This window comes from Scyliorhinus canicula, chromosome 11 (genome assembly GCF_902713615.1).
Source record: "Scyliorhinus canicula chromosome 11, sScyCan1.1, whole genome shotgun sequence".
Lineage (NCBI taxonomy): Eukaryota > Metazoa > Chordata > Chondrichthyes > Carcharhiniformes > Scyliorhinidae > Scyliorhinus > Scyliorhinus canicula.
In genome coordinates, this window is record NC_052156.1 from 11,505,135 (window position 1) to 11,530,232 (window position 25,098).

The 25,098-nt window shown below is 43.5% G+C and overlaps 1 protein-coding gene across 1 annotated transcript in view; it reads left to right on the forward strand.

Moving 5' to 3' along the window:
- arih2 (ariadne homolog 2 (Drosophila)) overlaps nt 1-21,181 on the forward strand; it is an 88,749-nt gene extending 67,568 nt beyond the window's left edge. The window contains exons 8-15 of the mRNA XM_038812260.1: nt 1,979-2,096; nt 6,015-6,065; nt 6,167-6,188; nt 9,170-9,321; nt 9,801-9,944; nt 13,933-14,001; nt 15,391-15,474; nt 18,433-21,181. Of these exons, the coding sequence (XP_038668188.1) occupies nt 1,979-2,096; nt 6,015-6,065; nt 6,167-6,188; nt 9,170-9,321; nt 9,801-9,944; nt 13,933-14,001; nt 15,391-15,474; nt 18,433-18,510 (718 nt within the window). The 3' untranslated portion in view covers nt 18,511-21,181. The remainder of the gene's footprint in view (nt 1-1,978; nt 2,097-6,014; nt 6,066-6,166; nt 6,189-9,169; nt 9,322-9,800; nt 9,945-13,932; nt 14,002-15,390; nt 15,475-18,432) is intronic.
- Nucleotides 21,182-25,098: the final 3,917 nt, after the last annotated feature.

The following is a 25,098-nucleotide window of genomic DNA, read 5'->3' on the forward strand; positions in this document are numbered from 1 at the left end:
TGGGAAGAAAGAAGCCAAAGGATGTGCTGATGCTGCTGGAGGAAGGAGGTTAATAGGAGCAGGCTCCTGTCATCCATAAAATCTGGCAGGGCTGAATGTTTCTGTGCTGTAAATACAATGTAATCTCTGCATTCCCGTACCAGCCTCCCTGAACAGGCGCCGGTAACTTCATTTGAAGCCCACTTGTGACAATAAGCGATTTTCATTTTACATTTCTGTTTAAGGGAAATAAGCTAGTTGGATAACACGAGTGAAGTATTGTTCCTCGTAGTATTGCAATTCCTAGGTTCAAACACAACACCAGGAACATTCTTTTGGTTAGCTGGAATGGGTCACATTCGAATCAAAATCTTGGAAGTGCACTGTTTCAATTCATTGGAAAACGTATTGGGCAGAGTTGAGATGTTGTTTTGATGTAGTGGCTTGATGTATCACAATTTAAATCCTTATGTACAATTATTGTAAGGATACTTGTTGCTGATTTGGACAGTGCAACTTCACACACCTGAAAATAACCGGTTATACAATTTAGTGCTGTGAGTTGATAGAAGAATGTTGTGTTGTGAACCTCGTCGATGTTAAATGCGTTAAGTGTTTAAAAAATCCCAGAAGGGTAACTTGGAACACTGGTTCTTAGCGTGGTGTACTTTCAATTTGGTATAATGCAAGGAAAGATATGCAAACCAGTGAGGAAAAGTCCAGTCTCATTGTGATTAATCATAAAAGAATATTTATTAACTTTAAATAAGCACACAACAAGAAGGACTACAATACAAGACAACGGTGTCCTTAGCTGTAATAATGGGTGCACACACATATTATCTCATGAAGTTCACCACGTTCCTGTTCATCTATGTTCCTGAACTCTGAGAATTGTCCATCGTTCCAAAACAGCATCCCATACAGTGGCCGTGATTTTATGTGCAAGCCGCCATATGTTTCGTGGTGGCAGAGGCGGTCCACCGTTGGCTGGTAGCGGGATGGTCTGGTTGTGCCTTTATCAATGGGGTTTCCCTTTGAATGGACCTCTCGCTGTCAGGAAGGCCACACCAGGCTTGCGCTGTTGACGAGAATCACCCCTAATCCCCACCCCAGACTCCAGTTAACCCCGCTCCCAGTATTTTGTTTTTTTCTCCCTTTGGTGATATTGATAACCCCTTGGACCAGGCTTTTAGCATATAGGTGTAAATTGTATTCTTCTCTCTCCAATTTGAACTCGCCTCTTCAGTTCAAACACCTATTTCTGAACACCATGTTCACCCCACACCACCACCCAGTCACGGGGGTAAGCACTTGTTAAGCAAATTTGTACATCAAAACCTCCCTTCAAACAGATGCAATATTATTAATTCCATTCTTCACTTTATTGTGTCTAAATCTTATTTTAAATTTTTGCTCAATTGTTTTATTTAGAAAATATTTTTATTGAGGCATTTATAATTTTAATAATTTTAAACATCAGGTTTCAACAGGAATAAAACAATATAACCAACACCCCAGCCCAGTAACAAACCCCAGCCAACATGGCCGACGCAGACAATACCACCTACCCCAGCCCCTCCTTCCGCTGGTTCTCCTGCCCTTACTCCTCTCCCCGCCCCCATTTTTGTTGAAGAAGTCGATGAACTGTACTCAATTCTTAAATTCTTAAATCTTCCTTTTCTTCCAAGATTGAGAATTGGGCAGAGGTCATCTTTGACTCATGCAAAAGGATCTTTACCCTTTCAGGCCAAGCACGTGGGACCTTGACTCAACGTTACATTTGAAGGACACCACCCCAACAGTGAAACAGTCTATTTGGACTGCACTGATGTCTCAGCATGACTAATATCCTCGATTTCTGGAGTGGGACTTGAACCATAGCCCCTGAAAAGGACAAATATTGAAAATGTCTCCATTTTGTTGGCGGTTGCTATCCAAATTTAACCTGGGAGCAATGCTATTACTTGAATCCTAAGCAACATTTCTTGTCTTGCAGCTTCAAGTGTCGCCAGATGTACCATGCTCCTACTGACTGTACGACTATTAAAAAGTGGCTTACTAAATGTGCTGACGACTCCGAGACGGCAAATTACATTAGTGCACATACAAAAGATGTAAGGAGGTATCAATATAGTGCACCTATGTATTGGCTGTGGTACTGGTCTAAAGACGCAGAGATTTTTATTTCATTCATTCATGGGATCTGGCATCACCGGCAAGACTGGTAATTATTCATTGTTGCTCTGCCAAGGGAAGGGGATGATCTCCCCCTTCGAACCATGGTTTGATACAACTGAGAGTGGCTTTCTTGGTCTGAGAGCGGGGAAGAGTTACTTCATTTTTGTGAGCTCATGTGTAGGTCATTACAACAACACAAACACTTCACTATCACCTTTGTGGATACTGGCTTTTTATTTCCAGATTTCTAAATTACTTGGATTATTAGTCCAGGCATCTGGATTACTGACCCAGGAACATAATCACCGCACCGCCATAACTTGTACCATGACAAGTTATTGAAATTAATTTTACTTAAACTGCTCAACAAAAGAAGCAATTGTTTTCTTTTTTAAAAGCTCATCTCATTCACTGATATTCATCAGCGAAAGGAAGCCGTTGACCTCTGCGATCTAGCATGACTCTAATTCCCCACCATGTGCTAGTGTCTTAATGCCCTCTAGAGTGGTTTTGCAACTTGTGACTCAGTTGTGCGACAGTCGCTATGAAAGAAGGCCCATCACCACGTTCTCAGGGTAATAAATATGTGTCTCCCACATCCAGAGAACAAATTGGAGTTAATCCACGAATGTCAGTAAATGATTAATATATATGGAGAATCATAACGGCCTGATGAGCGACAACGTTGAATGATTTTTTTGCTTTGTTTCTTTCATTTTCATAACTGGTCAATATCAGTTTGCTCAACCTTCCAGGGTTATGTTGAGATTTCTAAATTCTTGGAAGTGCAGGGTCGGATTAGGACAAGTCAGCATGGATTTAGTAAGGGGAGGTCGTGCCTGACAAACCTGTTAGAGTTCTTTGAAGAGATAACAAATAGGTTAGACCAAGGAGAGCCAATGGATGTTATCTATCTTGACTTCCAAAAGGCCTTTGACAAGGTGCCTCACGGGAGACTGCTGAGTAAAATAAGGGCCCATGGTATTCGAGGCAAGGTACTAACATGGATTGACGATTGGCTGTCAGACAGAAGGCAGAGAGTTGGGATAAAAGGTTCTTTTTCGGAATGGCAACCGGTGACAAGTGGTGTCCCGCAGGGTTCAGTGTTGGGGCCACAGCTGTTCTCTTTATATATTAACGATCTAGATGACGGGACTGGGGGCATTCTGGCCAAGTTTGCCGATGATACAAAGATAGGTGGAGGGGCAGGTAGTATTGAGGAGGTGGGGAGGCTGCAGAAAGATTTAGACAGTTTAGGAGAATGGTCCAAGAAGTGGCTGATGAAATTCAACGTGGGCAAGTGCGAGGTCTTGCACTTTGGAAAAAAGAATAGAGGCATGGACTATTTTCTAAACGGTGACAAAATTCATAATGCTAAAGTGCAAAGGGACTTGGGAGTCCTAGTCCAGGATTCTCTAAAGGTAAACTTGCAGGTTGAGTCCGTAATTAAGAAAGCAAATGTAATGTTGTCATTTATCTCAAGAGGCTTGGAATATAAAAGCAGGGATGTACTTCTGAGGCTTTATAAAGCACTAGTTAGGCCCCATTTAGAATACTGTGAGCAATTTTGGGCCCCATACCTCAGGAAGGACATACTGGCACTGGAGCGGGTCCAGCGGAGATTCACACGGATGATCCCAGGAATGGTAGGCCTAACATACGATGAACGTCTGAGGATCGTGGGATTATATTCATTGGAGTTTAGGAGGTTGAGGGGAGATCTAATAGAAACGTACAAGATAATGAATGGCTTGGATAGGATGGACGTAGGGAAGTTGTTTCCATTAGCAGGGGAGACTAGGACGTGGGGGCACAGCCTTAGAATAAAAGGGAGTCACTTTAGAACAGAGATGAGGAGAAATTTCTTCAGCCAGAGAGTGGTAGGTCTGTGGAATTCATTGCCACAGAGGGCGGTGGAGGCCGGGACATTGAGTGTCTTTAAGACAGAAATTGATAAATTCTTGATTTCTCGAGGAATTAAGGGCTATGGGGAGAGAGCGGGTAAATGGAGTTGAAATCAACCATGATTGAATGGTGGAGTGGACTCGATGGGCCGAATGGCCTTACTTCCACTCCTATGTCTTATGGTCTTATGTGTGTATTGCTTGTAAAGTGGCCACCGTAAGAAGTTGCTTGGAGTCACCTTCACCAGGTTAGTCCGAAAGCTAGTGACTCCAAACAAACCTGTTGGACTTTAACCTGGTGTTGTAAGACTTCTTAGTGTGCTCACCCCAGTCCAACGCCGGCATCTCCACACCTTGTAAAGTGCTGGGGGAGAGATTTCATTGGACAATATTTTTTTTTCAAACAGCAGACTGGAAGAAGAGTCAACCCCAAGGCTCCGTTGTGTAATTCACTTGGTCTTAGTCCCAGACAAAAGGCGCCATGCCACCATATTCTGTCCAGGTGTTTTTTAAGATACCCTAACAGATAATCATGCGAGTGGTATCTCACTCCATTAGTAAAATTGCTGCTTGTTTTCTGCTAATGGAGGTTTTGATATTCCATAATTTCAGTGGCCTTAATTTAATCACGTTTGAGGTTGGTTACAATCTATTCCCACAGTTGCAAATGCATTTAATGAGAACTTTTATTGATGCCCATCGTTGCTGCTAGTTTGAGGAGGGTGGGATGTGTGTTTCACTCACTCACTCTCACTCTCTCACTCAGTACTCTCACACTCTCTAGCACACTCACACTCTCACACTCACTGATAGGATGTTCCAGTTTCCACCAAAATGTTTCTTAATTTCTATTCACTTTCTTCTCCCTTCCTCATGTGAAGGTTTGTATAGCGACATAACTAGCTTGCACTGAGAAAATATTTTAATGTAATTGTTATAGCGCTTTTCATCACCTCGGCACAGCCCCAAAGAACTTTACAGCCAATTAAGTACTTTTTCAAGTATAATCATTGTAGGAAACATGGCAACCAATTTATGCACAGCAAGCTTTCACAAGCAACAATGAAACAAGGACCAGTTACATTTTTAGTTACATTGGTTGAGGGATAAACACTAGCCAAGGCACCTGGGTGAACTCCCTTGCCCCTCTTCAAAATGGGTGTCTGTCCTAGAAGGTGCACCGCAGGAAGAGATGAGAAGAAATTCAGAAAATATATGTTTGTAACAAATCATTGTATGCTATTTCCATTGGAATAGTTTTTACAGTAATAGTTTTTTGGTTCATGTCAAACTGCAGTAAATTTAGTCGTAAATTTACCCACAACAGATTAGCTACTGATGCAATGCAACAAATGATGAGGATGTACCTGAAATAAGCTGAAATATGTGCGTTAGTGGCGACTAGTGTCTAATGTTAGTCCAATTTCTTGCACTATTTGGATCATCAAACATGCCCCAAGTTCAAATTATCAGACTAATCAACAACTGGAAAACCAGACTAAGAGTGCTGCTGTTTAACACCCACAAATCATGTGTCCAAAGCTGTAAAGGTATTGGCGGGCGGCACGGTAGCACAGTGGTTAGCACTGTTGCTTCACAGCTCCAGGGTCCCAGGTTAGATTCCCGGCTTGAGTCACTGTCTGTGCGGAGTCTGCATGTTCTCCCCGTGTCTGCGTGGGTTTCCTCCAGGTGCTCCCGTTTCCTCCCACAAGTCCCGAAAGACGTGCTTGTAAGGGGAATTGGACATTTCGGAATTCTCCCTCGGTGTACCTGAACAGGCGCCGGAATGTGGCAACTAGGGGATTTTCCCAGTTACGTCATTGCAGTGTTAATGTCAGCCTACGTGTGACAATAATAAAGATCATGAAATTATTCTGCTGATGGTAAAACTGTCCAGCCTAATTTCTACAGAGATTATTATTCTAATTGCTTATCTTTTTAACCTTGCAGTGTCCTAAGTGCAATATTTGCATTGAGAAAAATGGAGGGTGCAATCACATGGTGAGATAATGATGCATAATTCACTACATTTTCATAGATCTTCCAATGTTTTGAAGGTCCTGTCTTATCACTGATCATCTATTTCTGCTTCTCTGTTTCAGCAATGCTCAAAATGCAAGCATGGTGAGTAGAGAAATTATATTGAAGGTTAAATTTTGTACACTCTGTCCTGGGAGTGCATATCTAGAAACGATACACCACCCAGGTCAATGCTTTTTCTTGGATGATGAGCTGAGGTGTTTTTGAAATGCTTCAAAGTGCTTTGGGAAGTCAGAAGCAGAAACCTGCTCCTTAATATCTACAATATTCTTTCTTCATGAGAAAAATACAATTTTTGTGAATGGATGGCCTGGTGCAATTACTGGAATTGCCATTTTTCCAATGAGACCGTAATCTGGCAGATGTAAAAGATTGCATGGCATTAGTTGAAGACAAGGTAGATTCCAGCATCCTGACCAACATTCATTCCTGAGCATGTACCAAAAGACATGATGCAGTCGTACTTTATTGCATTTACTATTGCTGCAGTGTGTGCCTTGTATGTTCCCTTGATTCAATTTGTGTTCCAACATTCGTACATTTAAAAAAGGGGATTTTGATAAATTTGGACTGATTTAATTTAGTTGCATGTAGATTGCCAAATCACAAATTAACCCCTTTAAACTGTTGTCGTTCGACAGAGATTTAACCGTCACACACAGACTCAAATACTGAGTTAACAAATAATACACTAGTTTATTGAATAAAGGATCAAATAAAACCACAATGCACCACAATGCCCTTATAAATTAAGTGAAGGAACAAAAGAACAAAAGGTTCTTGCAGACTTCACAACTTGAAATGGATGGCCAATCCAGAAGATGTGGGAGATGTCCTCAACCCTTCTTGCTGAAAACAGGAATTTTCCCTCTGTCTCGGAACTATCTGAGGCCCAAGCCAACAGGAATTCTACCTCTGTCCTCAAGAAAACACAGTACAACTTGCTGTACACAAACAAGATCGTTCCTGAAACGCACTTTTGTACCTGATTCTGGCATCATCCTACCTTAATCCAAACTTGTTACTAACAGCCAATTGCTAATAATGTTGTAAAGAGGGCGGCATGGTGGTACAGTGGTTAGCACTGAAGACCCGAGTTCGATCCCAGCCCCGGGTCACTGTCCATGTGGAGTTTTCACATTCTCCCCGTGTTTGCGTGGGTTTCACTCCCACAACCCAAAGATGTGCAGGGTAGGTGGATTGGCCACGCTAAATTGTACCTTATTTGGAAAAGAAAAATAATTGGGTACTCTAAGTTTATAAAAAAAATAAGTGTTATATGGGCTAACTTTATTCAATTTGTCTAAGTTGCACAGTTGGTAGCAGGTTTGCAGATCACAAAATTGTTTCTTTTAGATAAAGTTTTAGTACATAATTGTGGGTTTTTCATAGAATTTACAGTGCAGAAGGAGGCCATTTGGCCCATCGAGTCTGCACCGGCCCTTGGAAAGAGCACCCTACCCAAGCCCACACCCCACCCAACCTTTTTTAACACTAATGGAAATTTAGCATGGCCAATCCACCAAACCTGCACATCTTTGGACTGTGGGAGGAAACCGGAGCACCCAGAGGATACCCACGCAGACACGGGGAGAACATGCAGACTCCGCACAGACAGTGGCCCAAGCCGGGAATCGAACTTGGGAACCTGGAGCTATGAAGCAACTGTGCTAACCACTATGCTACCGTGCTGCCCGGGTTGATTTTGTTAGCCTATTTGTAGAATAAATGTGTTTGTAAAGGCCTCTAAAATGGTCAAGTTAAACAAGCAATTTAAACCCTAATAAAATCTAAAATCTAGACCATATTACGATCCCGGACAATATGCCAACAATTGCTATGATACCGGACAGAAACCCCAATATTTTATTTAATTTGTAATACTGTGAGGAAAAGATACTTCGCACCAGGAGTAATTCCACAAACAAATCGGGATATGGTATATTAAAACAAACTTTATTACTAACACAGTATTACTAACTTTAACATCGTAAAGAAAATAGCTTACAATTACCTGTTAAACAATGCTTAACGATGGAATAAACCCTCTGAACTGCTATCTTTTAACTCCACTCAAGCAAAACGCATCTCAGGTCAAAATCCACAGTTCGCCAGCCCAGGAATACTTGCCGTAAAACGATGTCTTGGATAAAACAGCTTTGTGAGAGATCCTTCAGGAAACCAGCTTGCAGATTCTTGCCTGTCTGAAACTACTGTTTAACCTACCTATTTTCAGAAACTGCCGCGCTGTTTACATGCAAAACTCTTTTTAATTAAACTGCTGAGAGAAACTGTTAGTCTATACACAGACAGATCAAAACCAAACACCCAAACTCAACACCTAACTGCTTCAGCTTCCGGCTGGTTTAACTCACTGGGCTAAATCGCTGGCTTTTAAAGCAGACCAAGCAGGCCAGCAGACGGTTCGATTCCTGTACCAGCCTCCCCGGACAGGCGCCGGAATGTGGCGACTAGGGGCTGTTCACAGTAACTTCATTGAAGCCTACTCGTGACAATAAGCGATTTTCTATTTCTATTTCAATTAACTACATGATCTTACTAAAGCTAAACACAATCTCTCTAATTATCTAATTCCATTTGCCCTACTTCAGGTAAACAATATACATGGTCGGAATGAAAGACAATTGTCAACTCAATGGTTACTATTTTAAAAGTGAACTTACACTATTCTGTCTCATCTATTTGTAATCTTTCAATTGTTTATGTTCCCTTTCGAAATGCAACAGCCAACTTCACGTACATTTTTATTCCATTTCCCCCCCCGTTTCCTCTGTCCATCACCACATCAAACCCTCCACCTTCACCTCTTTCTTATCGACGTTTTGATCGTTGCACTCTTTCTAGTGCTAGTTCATGTAAACCAGTCACACCCCTGCAAGCTTGTTTTCCAGTGTGTGAGAATATAATAGTGATGATACAAAAGAAATGTAACCTTATTTTTCCTTTACAGGAGGGAAAATAAAATTCAGGGCTAGCCACTTGTGTATTATTGAAATTTACCAAACCAAGCTCTCAATTTTAAAATTGTGTTTGTATCTTTTCAGATTTCTGCTGGATGTGCCTGGGGGATTGGAAAACCCATGGCAGCGAGTACTATGAGTGCAGTCGGTACAAGGAGAATCCTGATATTGTGAATCAGAGCCAGCAGGCACAGGCCAGGGAAGCCTTGAAGAAATACTTATTCTACTTTGAAAGGGTAAGAGTTGTATTGGCTGAATAGATGTTAGAAACTGTAGCGGTTTTGCCCACCCCTATCCTGAACTTACTGGCTAAGGTCCCAAAGGTGCCAGCAGCCGCTAATGGCCGTTGATCGCATGTCGTCTCGGGTTAAGTGTTGGCTGTTTAACTTGGGGAACCTTGCGGTCACGCCTGACCCATTTGTTTCTGTGCTCACTCTCGCCTGCTCACTTCTGCTTTTTGTCATTATAAAGCGTGTGTGCTGGTGATTGAAGAGGCAGCCGTTTGAATCTCAGTCCTGCAGATGAGGCTTTGTTGAGTGCTGAATTTCCTGCTTTTTGTCAGTGTTGCTCGGGAAGGAAGGAATAGTAATCCAGTGATGAATTTCTGGGCTCCTGGCATTTTACTGGGAGTTTCTCTCTTGGCTGGGAAGGTTGGGGTTTTAAGAGGTGTAAATGAGTTTTACCTTCTTTTTTTCTTTCTCTTTTATCCTTATAGTGGGAAAACCACAACAAGAGCTTGCAGCTCGAAGCACAGACATACCAGAGGATTCAAGAGAAAATCCAGGAACGAGTTATGAACAATCTGGGAACGTGGATTGATTGGCAGTATTTACAGAATGCTGCCAAGCTCCTTGCCAAGGTATTTAGTACTCACCGAGTCATGCCTCCCGTACCAGCCTCCCGAACAGGCGCCGGAATGTGGCGACTCGGGGCTTTTCACAGTAACTTAATTTGAAGCCTACTTCTGACAATAAGCGATTTTCATTTTTTATTCATTTCCATTTTCATGTGTCCACAGGTTAGTAAAATGAGGATGTGCAGACTAGTTCTGAAATGGGCATAGTACGAAATGGACTTCCTCAGCGCCACTGAAATTACAAATCAATCCTTAGTTAGAGGTTGCTGCGCTGGCTTCAGTGCGATGCCTTTCATCCCTGCGATTTCAATCTCAAACTATGCTGTCTGCTATTGAAATCACCCAAGCAAATAGGAATTAGAGAGGGTATAACCCTTCAGCGCTACAATCCTCAAATGTCTGCCTGCCCTCCAATTCTAGCCTCATGCACATCTCTGATTTTCATCGTTCTGCCATTGGTGATGGTGCATCCAGCTAAGCTCTGGAATTCCTCCTTTTTACAGCCCTCTCCTCCTGTAGAGTGTTCCTTAAAACCTACATCTTTGACTAAGCTTTGGTTACCTTTTCTAGCTCGGTGTCAAATTTTATTTGATAACGCCTCTTGTTTGATGCGCTGTGGGAATGGTTATTACATTGAAGGTGCTGCATAAATGAAAGTTGTTGCGCTCCTTTATTTCGTTGTCCAGTGGGTTAATGCACTGCTTAGTCTGCGCTCGATCAGGCACAAGCACGGTTATCCCAGATTTTATTCCTAGCATATTCTGAATTGACCTTGCCCAAGGATCCTATTGATTATCTTGTGACCTCTGCTGGAAGTTCCTGTGTGCAGGCAGCTGGTGACCACAGAATTAACAGCAAATAACTACAAAATTAGATTATGACCTTAAGGAAAGTAGCTAAGGAGACTGTAGCCATGTATTTTTGGCTGGATTGCAATTTAGACCCAAGGTATGTACAAAGGCACTTCTAATTACAGTTGGGTCTTGGCCTGCTGGGAATGGATTGCAAAAATAAGTGCAGATGACGAGGCTGTTTTGCTTATTTAGCTCATCATTCCCTATCCTGTGTTAAGTCATATTTGTAATGGCACTGCTCTCAGTGGGTCTGAGCATATCCTGTCTTACAAGGATAGGGCATTATACCATGTAATTTGTGAAGATACTACTCTGCTACTTCCATGGTATTACATAGCCACAACTATCTTTTAGATGGTTGTAGATATATTTGGACTAGTCGTTATGATTTCTTTTTTAAAAAATAAATTTACAGTACCCAATTATTGTTTTTCCAATTAAGGGGCAATTTAGCGTGGCCAATCCACCTACCCTGCATATCTTTGGGTTGTGGGGGCGAAACCCACGCAAACACGGGGAAAATGTGAAAACGCCTCACGGTCAGTGACCCAGAGCCGGGATCAAACCTGGGGCCTCGGCGCCATGGGGCAGCAGTGCTAACCACTGCGCCGCGGTGCTGCCCCTGTCGTTATGATTTCTAGACTATTCGTTACTGCAAAATTAAGCGGTGGAAGGGGACACAATTCCTACCAATAGATGCCACTAGTTTGGTTTCGAAGTTACTGTGCTGTATTGTGGTGTTTAAGTATGGTGAAAGCTGAAGGCTTGCTCGATATGAAAGGGTTCTTGCTAGATATATCATTGCTTATTGCTGTGGTTGGTTGGTTCGGACTTTTCTTTGCTGCGCAGAGTTAATAACGGACAGCTCCTGCTCACTTCCAGTAACCCTGAATGGAAAGTATGTGTGGGCTATGGGCGTGAACAGGATTAAGTTTGGCTGGAGTACTCGTGGCTAAACAGCTTGCTGATAAGTACTGTCTAGAGGCACTGACTCCAGGGGAGGAGACGGGGAGCTGAGTGGGTGGGAGAGAGAAAACATTGGAGCACTTCAGTGAACCCGGGCTGTGCGACATAATAAAGTGTTTTAATGTTGGAGGGAAAGTTTTTTTTTAGGACATTGCTCGGTACCAGTGTTTAAAAGAATTGCAACCAGTGCTAACCCTACACTCTTGTCTTCGGAGGTGGAAGAAGGCGAGGAAGCCATTGTATGTCATCTGGAATGCTGATGTAATTGTGGTTTGCTCGTCATCCTTAACCTTTTGAAACCTCTGTGACTTGGCAGTTTTTACTTTGTTCATTGGCTGATGCTGCTCAGTCGGTTTATTTTTAATGAGCACATCAACAAGATTTCCAGCTGGCAGCAACCTCACCAGCACCCCACCCCAAGCCAGCGCACCCCTCTAGTGGTGAGAATAAAATGTGACCAGTTAGATCTCTTCCACAGTGTGGTTTCCAACATATTTGACTGGTTGTTCAGTCAGCAAAATGAATTTGAGTTTGCTGTTGGATTTACCATGGTGGATCAGAGGGTGCTCTGATCTCTAAGGACAGGAACGTTATGCCATTCAACAAGGGGATTGATTATACTGCTACTTCGCCAAAGCGGCCTGTAACCCATGCCCCTTTAAGGCCACGGATCTAATTGTTGTTGATGGGCATCTGGTGGTCAGCTTTGTGTCGAGACTGAAATCAGTTCATGGTTATTTAAGGTTGTTCGAACAATTTCACAATGGATTGACTCAACTGCACCAAGATCAGGGAAACCTGGCAGAAAATGGCGAGACAGGGCAGCACGGTGGCCTAGTGGTTAGCACAACCGCCTCACGGCGCTGAGGTCCCAGGTTCGATCCCGGTTCTGGGTCACTGTCCGTGTGGAGTTTGCACATTCTCCCCGTGTCTGCGTGGGTTTCGCCCCCACAACCCAAAAATGTGCAGAGTAGGTTGATTGGCCACGCTAAATTGCCCCTTAATTGGAAAAAATAATTGGGTAATCTAAATTTATAAAAAAAAAAAGAAAATGGCGAGACTTGTGATTTCTTTCTTTTCCATTACTTTTTAAAAAGTGACAAACTTGTATGTGCAACTATCTATAACTATTTTAGATGACTTTTACATATCCTTGTAAAAATATAATTCCTCCTCCTGGAAGTTGTTCTGCTGTGCAAGAATGGCAGAAATGTTTCTGTTGAGAATAAGCTTTCTTTCCAAAGTTCCTCTCCCTCTGTCCTTGCGTGCGTTTTCTGACTGGGTGAGCTGTTTTTTTTTTCATTTCCATAGCCTCTTTGAAGTAGCCCCTACGAGGTGTGTAACCGGGAGCCTTAGGGTTGACTCTTCTTCCAGTCTGCCGTCACTGTGTCGAGAGCGTCTGGTTTCTCCTTCCATCAGGGGCGCAGCTTATATAAGAATGCTGGATTAAATCCATGTCTGTCATTCATTGATGCAGAGCAGTGGGGGCTCAGTGAGGATATTGACTTTAAAATAGACACAGGCTAAACTTTGTGTCAGAGACTGAATATGCTTTAAGTGGGCTTGACCTTCACTGAATTATATCTGGAGCACATTTCGTCTTCCAGTACTCACAACCATGGACTCTTGGTTGACCTTGCTGGCAAAACGTGTTATTCACTTCCAGCAAGTTATTTTTTTCCAATTAAGGGGCAATTTAGTGTGGTCAATCCACCTAACCTGCACGTCTTTGGGTTGTGGGGGATAAACCCACGCAGACACGGGGATAATGTGCAAACTCCACACAGACAGTGACCCGGGGCCGGGATCGAACCCGGGTCCTCAGCGCTGTGAGGCAGCAATGCTACCACTGCACCACCATGCCACCCGTCAGAAAGGAAATTAATTATACTGTGCTTCATTGACACGAATAATAATTCACTTGTAGGCATTCTCCGGAGATATTAATTTAACTTAGAATCGTGGCATTTTACAGCAAAGAGGCCTTTCACCCATCACGCCACACCAATGATACTCAGAGGGGAAAAAATAATTTATCTCTTTCTTTCTTTTCCTCCATTCCCCTCCCACCAAAAACAACTTGAATTGTTTTTTTCTTTAAGATCAAATTAAAATAGCCTTTTAATATGCACCTTCTACAGTAATTCTTTCTTTGTTTTTCCTTCCTGTAGTGTCGTTACACTTTGCAGTACACATATCCATATGCATACTATATGGAATCTGGGCCTAGGAAGAAACTGGTGAGAGCTTTCCGCAGACACATTGTGAATTGTGCTGTCTTCTCTGTTCAAAATGTAATTTAGCAATTCAGTGTGGAGCACAGACCCTTTGCAGTTTTGGATGCAATTCCAAAAACTGCCTCAATGGATGAGAGAAATTGTTCCCACTTGTGACAGGATTGAGGCACATTTTAAAGCAATTAGTAAAAGAAGCATAAGTGATGTGAGGAAAAATTATTTCACACAGTGAATGCTTGCGGTCTGGAATGCACTGCCTGATGTGGTGGAGGCAGGTTCAATCGAAGCATTTAAAAGGGAATTGAACTGTAATCTGAAAAGGAAGAATGTGCAGGGTTACAGTGAGAAGGTGGGGGAATGGCACTGGGTGAGTTGCTCATTCGGAGAGCTGGTGCAGAGAGACGATGGGTCAAGTGGCCTCCTTCAGGGTTACAGACAAAAAGTGTCGTTATGGGACTAAGTGCTTTCAAAGACCCAGTACAGGCATAGTGGGCCGAATCACCGCCATCTGTGATTCTATAAAACCTGCAAGTCCAGGAAAGCAATTAGCTTTAAGACCATAAGACATTGGAGCAGCATTAAGTCACTCGGCCCATCGGATCTGCTCCGCCATTCAATCATGGCTGATATTTTTCTCATCCCCATTCTCCAGCCTTCTCTCCATAACCCCTGATCCCATTATTAATCAAGAACCCAACTATCTCTGTCTTAAAGATACTCAGTGATTTGGCCTCCACAGCCTTCCGCGGCAAAGAGTTCCACAGATTCACCACCCTCTGGCTGAAGAAATTCCTCCTCATCTCTGTTTTAAAGGATCGTCCCTTTAGTCTGAGATGGTGTCCTCGGGTTCTTGTTTTTCCCACAAGTGGAAACATTCTCTCCCAAGTCCACTCCATCCAGGCCTCGCAGTATCCTGTAACTTTCAATAAGATCTCCCCCTCATCCTTCTAAACTCCAACGGGTATAAACCCAGAGTCCTCAACTGTTCCTCATACGCCAAGTTCTTCATTCCAGGGATCATTCTTCTGGACCTCCTCTGACCCTCTCCAAGGCCTGCAAATCCTTCCTTCGATACAGCACCCAAAACTGCTCCCAAAACTCCAAATGGGGTCTGACCAGAGCCTTGTATAGCCTCAGAAGTACCTCCCTGGTCTTGTATTCTAGCCCTCTCGACATGAATGCTGACGTTGCATTTGCCTTCTGATTGAACCTGCACGTTAACCTCAAGAGAATCGTGAACAAGGACTCCCAAGTTCCTTTGTGCTTCTGATTTCCTCAAGCATTTCCCCATTTAAAAAATAGTCTAAGCCGAAATTCCTCCTTGCAATGTGCGTTGGTTTTCTGCGCTGCGTGCCTTGCATCCTCACTGACTTCAAACATTGTCTATTTCAGTTTGAGTATCAACAAGCCCAGCTGGAAGCAGAGATTGAGAACTTGTCCTGGAAGGTGGAACGAGCGGACAGTTATGACCGAGGGGTAAGCAATGCCCTGAGGCGGATTTATCCATCTAATAGCTGTTAAGACCTGTGTGTGTAAAGAAAAACAATAATTATTCAATGTTTAATCGTGAGAATAAATTAGGGGAAAGATGCAAAATTAATCGACGGCCATGTGTGAGATTTGTGCTGGAAATTGACTGGGTGTGATTTAAAATAAGTGGGTTGAACAGGGCTGGTGCAAATAGTTTATTTTTGAAAAATGCAGCGTTAATGAAGGTAAGCTGAAATGTGCTTTCTCTGGTAATTCATAGACGAGGGAAAGGCTTTTCGAACATTTCCAAATATGTACTTGAATGTAAAAGAAAATGTAATGTGCAAAGGCTGTTCTAACCAACTGTTTTTAGTGTAGTGCGTGCAATTGTATTTGCTAAACCTGTAAATCTTGGGAGTGTAACATACACTTTTTCCCCCACAACCCCCAGAAAAATCAGATGTTTTGTGCCAAGTGTACATAACTACTGACTTTCGTAAGTGAGTAGCAGTGGCCCCTCAAGCCTTCTCCACCACTCAATAAGATCATAGCTGATCATCTACTCAACTAGAATCTACAGCACAGAAACAGGCCATGCAATGCGCTGAAGAACAGTCATACGACTCCAGACGTTAACTCTTGTTTCTCTCGCCACATGCTGCCAGATCTGCTGAGCATTTTCTGGTTATGTTTCATGCAACTCCGCTTTCCTGACCTAGCCCCATATTCCATGATTCTCTCAGTGTCCTGTAGTCGGTCAATTCCAGCTGTGAACATACTCGATGGCTAGGCATCGACAGAACTCTGGTGACAAATTCCAAAGGTTCACTACTCTCTTGAATACAGAGGTTTCTTCTCAGCCCTACATGGCTACCCTCTACCCTGAGACTTTGATCCCCTGGTTCTAGACCTTCCAGACAGGAAAAGCAGAATAATAATGTATCTGAAATAAGTCCTGGAATTGGTGGCCATGGATAACGGTTAGCTCTTTGAACATGGGGTGAGAGAAGAGCAGGTCAGAGATTTATTGCATTTCGCATCCTTGCAATTAAATATTTCACTGGGATCCTTTTTTAAAAATATATATTTTTATTCTCCTTTTTCACATTTTTCATATTTACAACAACAGATAATTAATGACAACAAATACAATGGCAATCCCCCAGCCAACAATCCCCTCATCCCACCCACCCTCAAACAGCTCCCAACATTTTGAATACAAAACTCCAACGAAAAAGAATCATCATTAATTTATACATTCGAAGGGCGGAGAAGCCGACCTCCACCCTAACAGAATCCGCCTTTGGGCGATTAGCAAGGGAAGGCTAAGACATCTGCCTCCGCACCCGCTTCCAACCCCGGCCGATCCGACACCCCGAATATGGCTTGTGGGGACCTGATTCGAGTCTCACACCACCTATGTGATTATCCTAAAGACCTCCCTCCAATACCCCTCCAGTTTTGGGCAGGACCAAAACATGTGTACGTGAATTGCGGGGTCTCCCCACAGCGTTCACAGGCATCCTCCACCCCTTCAAAAAGTCAGCTCAACCTCGCCCTTGTGAGGGGCGCTCTATACACCATCTTCAGCTGTATCAGCCCCAACCTTGCGCATGAAGGGTTCTACATTCACCCTCGGGAGCACCTCACACCACAACATCTCCTCCAAGCCCTCCCCAACTCTTCCTCCTACTTTGCCTTAATCACATCCAGTGATACCGTATCTACGCCTAGAATAACCCCATAAATCGGCGACACCACCCCTTTCTCCAATTCCCCCCGCTGTCAATATCTCTTCATGCAATGTGGGGGCCGGTGCAATCGGAAAGCTCTGTACCTCCTTCCTGGCAAAATTTCAGACCTGCATATACCAAAACATCTTAAACTGGAGTCCTTGTGTGTTTTCCTGAATACCTTAAAATAGATTTGAGTTAAATTCCAGAGGTACCTTCACCTCTTGTGATTTTCTCTGGAGAATTCTTATAGCACAGTGGTTAGCACTGTTGCTTCACGGCGCCCGGGACCCGGGTTCAATTCCCGGCTTGGGTCATTGTCTGTGCGGGGTCTGCACGTTCTCCCTGTGTCTACGTGGGTTTGCTCCGGGTGCTCCGGTTTCCTCCCACAAGTCTCGGAAGATGTGCTTGTTAGGTGAATTGGATTCTCCCTCAGTGTACCCGAACAGGCACCGGAGTGTGGCAACTGGGGGATTTTCACAGTAACTTCATTGCAGTGTTAATGTAAGCCAACTTGTAACACTAAAAAAAATTATTATTGTAATTATTCTGTTCCAGCAGTGTTAGTATAGTGCTTCCGCCCAACCCCAAAATTGTTACAATAATAAAGTTTGACCATAGCTTTCTGATAGAATAATCAGATGTTGATGAAGTATTGAAATAATAAGAAATATGTGGATATAACCCCAAATCCTTAACTTTCATTGAACTCAACAATATTGCATTGTGGATGTTTTGCTGAGTTTCAGTAAAACATGAACATTTCAGATAATCGGCCTGTCAGCCCATCGAGCCACAGTCCTTGCCCTATCCTCATTTGCTTTATCAGTAGTACACTCCAGCATCAGAAAGGTCCACCTCGGGGCTTGATCAGCTGATCGTAAATTCCACGGCAACGGCGAGAGTCATCCCAGTATTTTGGCCAACAATTGTGCCTCAACCCGTGCCACCAAAAGAGACAATTGGTCACTTAACCTCATTTACTATTTGTCAGACCTTGATGTGTCTTTATGCTTTTGCCAATAGAACAGACTATATTTCAACAGCAATGTTTCGGGTGATCTCAAGGATGCGAAAGTGGCAATATAATTCTAAACTTCTTGTTACTCCATTCTATTTAAATAACAGAATCCAGGGGGAAGGTCCAGCATGCATTTTATTTTAGTCGTGTGCATCTTTTTGGAGGAGCTTGGCTGTACTGTGACCACTTTTCTTCTGCTTTGCATTTCAGGATCTAGAGAATCAAATGCATATAGCAGAACAGAGGCGTAGAACACTGCTTAAGGATTTCCATGACACATCAGACTAAAGGAGCCCTGTGGATGATTTAGCGCATTGAAAAAGGCGTTGGCCGGGGAAGAAGACAAAATATTGTTTTAGTTCCTTGTTTCTTTCTTTTCATCTGCCGTTCCTTTGGTTTTCTTTCATTTTTTTTTGCTGGAATAGTCAGCAGTGCTCAAGGGTGATTCCATTCATGGGCTGCAATAGTGTTAGACTTATTTTTAGAAAAAAAAGAGATGCATTTTTTTTTCTTTCAAAAAAGAGAGGAAATAATATGCGCTAACATTGAAAATGGAGATTCTTCAAACATTTTAAGAAGCCTGGGCTTTTACAAATACTTTCATAGAGACTGAAAGGATTGCAGAAGGCTCAGTTTCCCACAGACTTTTATGTATATTTTCACTAGAACAAAACTATTTGGGGCATTCGTGGCACAACCTAATTATAGTGCATACTGGCACCGAGGCTTGGGCGAATACTGGGAAATGCAGATTGCTTAGAAAGAAGTCATTTGGGAATTATTTGGTTTTCCGGTACTTGTGTTAATGCGCATTATTTGCCAGCTTTGTCTGGGAGCATTTTTATTTTTAAAAAGCGGGGGTGGTGGTGACAGTGATTTGAAGGAGGTGATCTGTCTGCATGAGGTGCCTGTATATTGCAGTGTAGGGTGCTTCCTAATGCCCCCTGGAGAACGCATGGGTGAGAGAGGAAAGCAATAGTTAAAGAAGTACCCATTGTTACTACCTCTACTATGAATAGACTAACAGCTGTCTTGCACTGTATTGCAAGGCAGTGAGGTTCATGAATGTTTGAAAGGTTCATGAAGTACCTGACTTGTGTGCCCCCCCCCCCCCCCCCCCCCAACTATCCTCCAGTTTGTTGTAAAACCCCATGATCCAATTTGCAAAAACAATTTTTTAAATAGTTTATACTTTTTTTGTTTAAAAAAAGATAAATAAATAGTGATTTGAGCTTTTGTCCCCACCCGCTTGTAATGATTTATTGGATGTACTTTCTACTGGTGAGATGGGGCCCCGGTTGTGTTTTAGGATATATAATAAATACGTTTTTATACATTTCAAATTTGTCATGCTACCTCGAGTGCACTCAGCACTCTGACCCGCAATGGTAAGAGTGAAAACATTTTGTTTTTTTGGGGGTATTTATGATGTGAATCTTTTTTTATTTCCCAGATGTTACAGCTGAGAGGTTATGTAACTTCTGTAATGTTTTCAACTATTTGTGCTTTCTGCAGCAATAGAACCACTGTATCGTTCATTACTGATATAAAAGTTATTTAATTCCACTTGCTTGCCATTGTCTGAGACCTTACCAGACTCCCTTTCCTTCCATCTCGAGTGGCACGCTCCGCAGCTGAGCTGAGCTGAATTTGTTCTGTCTTTTCATTCTTTTTGATTTGCGTTCCTCCTCTGGCTCTCTGTCCATCGGCCCTGAGAAGGTCAGCTGGCTCCTGGTGGCTGAGTTGTCACGTATCACCCATAATCATAGAACCCGAAAAGTGCAAAAGGGGGCCATCCGGCCCATTGAGTCTGCACCAACCCTCTGAAAGAGCACCTCACCTAGGTCCACTCCCCCGACCTATCCCCATAACCTCACCTGTTTGGTCACGAGGGGTAATCTTTATCATGGCCAATCCACCTAATCTGCGCACCTTTGGCCCACGTTTTTAATCAGCGAGACTGGTACCAGTGTCGTCGAGCATTGGAGCAGCTGCGACTTGGCGTTGACTATTATCCCTCTGATTTTAATTCTTTGAGCTTGGAGATTGGCAACGCAGTAGCTGGGGGATCAAACCTGTGCTTTTTTTTTTCCTTGTGCTCATTTTCCCCAGTGGCAAGGGACCCCTCTTTTTAACGAAAGCAATATAACCAAGTTTGCTATTCTGCAGTAGAACCAGTTGGAGGTTTTTGGCAATGATTTCATCTTGAGCTTGTTAATGTGCCCGCTCAAGGTTTGCAGTGTTATTGAAGCAACTTGATTGAATTATTATTACCTTGTAGCTGTTGCCTGTCCTCTTGTCCCTTAAGTTACCCAAATGGCTCAGCTCGCGTTGAATAAATTTGATAGCTATGCAGATTAAAGCTCAGCCCGTCTGCTTCCTGTTTCCATTTTGATTTCAGGTTATGCACTGGATTAGGGGAAACTGTTTCAATAAAAACGGTAATAGGATCAGGAAGGTTCTGACTAAGTTACAGTTGCCAGCTTAGGTTGGAGGATTTCCAGAAGGTTTCATCACATGACCTCCTATGTGTGATCACCCAGCCTCCACCATTGATTGCCCGAGATGTTCACCGCCCCTTATACCACCACTACTATTAGAAGCGAAATGGACTTTTCACTACCTGATGGGATGATTCTTAACTGTGAAATTGCCTTTTCTCCATTCTTTATTATAACTAATAAATGTGAGTGTTCCAAGACATTGAAAAAGGAAGCCTTCCGCTTTTTTAAGGCCCTAATGATTTTTTCTCTTTGGTTTGCTTGCTTGCAGCAGTGTCCCCTAGATTAATCTTTAATTCCTGGAAGCTCGATTGCAATCATTTGGCAACCCTACTGCAAGTTGATCGATTTTTGAGTACTGGTTACTGTGTAGGAATTAATAGTATTTTTGACTCTACCTTCCAAAGCCAAGTATTTGGATTTAATGACCTATTAAAGATAACATGGGTGATCCAAAATCATTAAAATGTTTTGTTTTCTGTGCTGCCCACTAATTGGACACCAATTTGTGTAAATGATTTCTCCAAGCTGAAGTTGTCAGAGAAACCTTCAAATAAACGTTCCCCCTTCTTTGTCCTGGCACACTCAACACTGGACCAAGCTGTAATGCTGAGCTGCAGGGGAGAGTTGCCCCAAATTGAGTAGAGAATCACAGAAGGATACCGTTCACCCATTGTGCTTAGTTTGGCTCATTGATAGAGATATCCAATTAGTCCCACTCTCTCCTTTTAGGGGGTGGCACAGTGGTCTCACAGCACCAGGAAACCGGGTTCAATTGGGTAACTGTGTGTGTATATAGTTTGGACGTTCTCCCCGTTTCTGCGTGGGTTACCCTGGTGCTCCGGTTTCCTCCCACAGACCAAAGATATGGCTCTCTGCCAAAGGCTAGGTGGATTGGCCATGCTAAATTGCCCCACTAGTTCCCCTTAATTTCCAAGGATGTGCCGGTTAGGTGGGGTTACGGAGATGGGTGGCATGCCCGAGGTAGGGTGCTCTTTCAGAGGGCCAGTGCAGACTCGAGGGGCCAAATGGCACCTCTCTGCACTGTACGAATCCTATGAAAGCTCTGTAAATGTTTTCACTTTTATATTTTCAATTATGTATCCAATTCCCATTAGAAAGTTATTGAATCTGCTTGCACACCCCCTTCAAGTACCAGCCTCCCCAAACAGGTGCCGGAATGTGCCGACTAGGGGCTTTTCACAGTAACTTCAGTGAAGCCTACTCGTGACAATAAGCGATTTTCATTTCATTTCAAGCAGCTAGTGACTGTCTTTATTGTGTTCTGTACCATCCCTTTAAAAATGTATTACATAACCTTGAGCACGGCTCTTATTGACCTTCGAAGAGAGGTGTTTGAGAGCCAAAGACATGTTTTATCCTCATTATCCTGTTCTTGCTGCCTATCTGAATAACTTGAGTGTTCTGCGGGTGAATTTGTGGAGGGTAGGGGAGGGGTGGTGGAACAACCAGGGTCACCCCCAAGAAATGGTGTAAATTGCGTTTCTACCTGCCCCACGTGGCTCTTTCATGGCAGACTCCTGGGAGAACCTCCTGTTCAAATTCACCACGTCCTGTGGCAGGGTAGCAGTGTGTGTACCCGAGAGCGACCTCCGATTATGTCTGACTCAGTGGCCTGAGAATGAGCTTGAGTTCGCGGCCTGCAGTGGAAATAGCTGCCCCCCCCCTCCCCGAGGGTGAAACAGCTGCCCCCCCTCCCCCCCAGGGTGAAACAGCTGCCCCCCCGAGGGTGAAACAGCTGTCCCTCATGGCTGCTTTTAGAATAGAATAGAATTGATGGCCAGGTCCCTTAATCAGAGCTGTTGAGTTGTGTCTGTGCCTTGGAGCACATACAACCCCTTGTGGCATTTCCAACCAATACATATTAGTGAGTTTCTAATAATCCAGCAGTGGGTGTGTATGAGAGAGAGCAGGTGGGGGAGATAATGCGGATCACTGTTGGAGCTGCTACAGGAGATTATTCCAGGGCCACCAAACTGCGTGGAACGGTGAGGAGGTACTTTGGCCGCAGGGAGTATGATCTGACCTCCTTTGCATCTTCAGGGTTTTGTATGTGTGTATTTTTTTTGTTCTCTGTCATCCTGTATCCTAATCACAGAACCGTGCACTACAGAAAATATTCAATCCCAATCTTTCCTTTTTTGTTTTGCAAACCTGTCCACCTACAAATTGAAAAGAAGTGAGAGGCTCGGTGTTCTGTCTACATTCTGAGTTGTGTTGCTGATTGTTGTGATGTGTGTGTGTGTGTGTGTGTGCTGCCTCCTGCCTTTTGTAAGTGGATTGTCCATGACTGAAAATGAAATGAAAATCGCTTATTGTCACGAGTAGGCTTCAATTAAGTTACTGTGAAAAGCGCCTTGTCGCCACATTCCGGCGCCTGTTCGGGGAGGCTGTTACTGGCAGCCCAATGGGCATGCTGAGTATTTAAAGGGACTATCTGTATTGGAGCACACAGTCCTGGACAAATAACAATAAACGCCATTAGAGAATCCAAAATCTACCAATTGTAATTTTTTAAAAATCCTTTGTGGCCACAGCAGTCTCCTAACGTTGCTTCCGATGTGCTAAACCCACCCTCCTTAACTGGCAACGCAATATTGGAGCCAAGGAGAACGGGCACTGCCACGATTCCGCAGTGCCAATGGTAGACTTTTATTGAAGCGTACAGGGAGGGGAGGGGGTGTCACATGCACCGCAAAGTTCATCGCAAATTTGTGCCTTGCACAAGCACACACACACGCACCAGTAAATGTTATTAGCAGACAGGATCTCTGGGTAGCATTCTGAACAACAAGAAGATTAGTTTGTAATAATCCAGCACTGCAGCCTTGCAGAAGAGGCACATAATGCGGATCAGTGTTGGAGCTGCTTACTCTTGGGCCAGCGGATAGCGTGGAACTGAAATGTGTTTAACCCTTTTGTGTTATGCTGTCGAGACGCAGTGACTCCCAAAGTTTAGAGAGAGAAAAACTGTGTAATTATGCGGATGGCTGCGCTCATAGGCCATGTGGGCATTTTTTTGGAACATTTCACACGCTTCCACTTATGCTTTACTGACCTTAGAGCGATGAAGCAGCTCCATTAGCAGAAGCTTTCCTTCCGGTCAATTCCCCAGTGTCTGGACCGAAATAGTGGACCATAAGTTACCATGAAATATCTCCAGAGGATCACTTGGATTCGCTGGATAACCTCGCAGATTCAATGCCTTCCTGTCCCTAAATGCACTTCAAATATGCTGATCACAGAAAGACCATGACAGTGAAATCTCTAACTCCTGACAGTGCCCTCCCCCCTTTCCCTATAGGGTGTAGCTATGGCATTTGTCTGGGGAAATGTTACAGTAAGAAGCCTTACCATCCAAGGTTAAAATCCAACAGGTTTATTTGGAATCACTCGTTTCCAGAGCACAGCTCCTTCATCAGGGGAAATCCACTGAAGCAGAACAATTTCGTGGCGATGTCAAGTGGTCTGCCACTTACAGAAAAGGGGAATTAGCTCGATGACTGCGGCTGACTTACTGCTGGCGAGTGGGCTGTTTATTATCATAGATTATCACTGAATTTACAGTGCAGAAGGAGGCCATTCGGCCCATCAAGTCTGCACCGGCTCTTGGAAAGAGCACCCTACACAAGGTCAACACCTCCACTCTGTTCCCATAACCTAGTAACCCCACCCAACACTAAGGCCAATTTTGGACACTAAGGGCAATTTATCATGGCCAATCCACCTAACCTGCACATCTTTGGACTGCGGGAGGAAACCGGAGCACCCGGAGGAAACCCACGCACACACGGGGAGGATGTGCAGACTCCGCACAGTGACCCAAGCCGGAATCGAACCTGGGACCCTGGAGCTGTGAAGCAATTGTGCTAACCACTATGCTACCGTGCTTGCCCTTTAATTCATTGATGAGAGGTGGGCGTCACTGCCAAGGCCAGCATCGATTGGCCATCCCTAATTGTCCTCTGGAAGGTAGCGCTGAGCTGCTGCATGAATATAAAAATGGCACAAAAGCCACTTTGTCTGCCCTGGCTGGTACTGTGACCTTCAGCAAAGTTTGAGAATCGGTTTTGGTGAATTACATCATGAATATTCAAAGTATTGACTAGAATGAGGTTGTGATTTAAGTTTTAGTTCCTGTTTACACCAAACACAGAGGAGAGGATATATAGACATTTGAGTCCCAGTACTTTGGTAGATCTAAGCTTATTCAGAAACTTGCATTTACATAGTGATCAGCCACGATTGAATGGCGGAGCAGACTTGTTGGGCCAAATGGCCTAATTCTGATCCTATATCTTATAGTGTCTTTAACATAGAATGATGTAACTTAATTTAGTGTCCAAATGCGCTG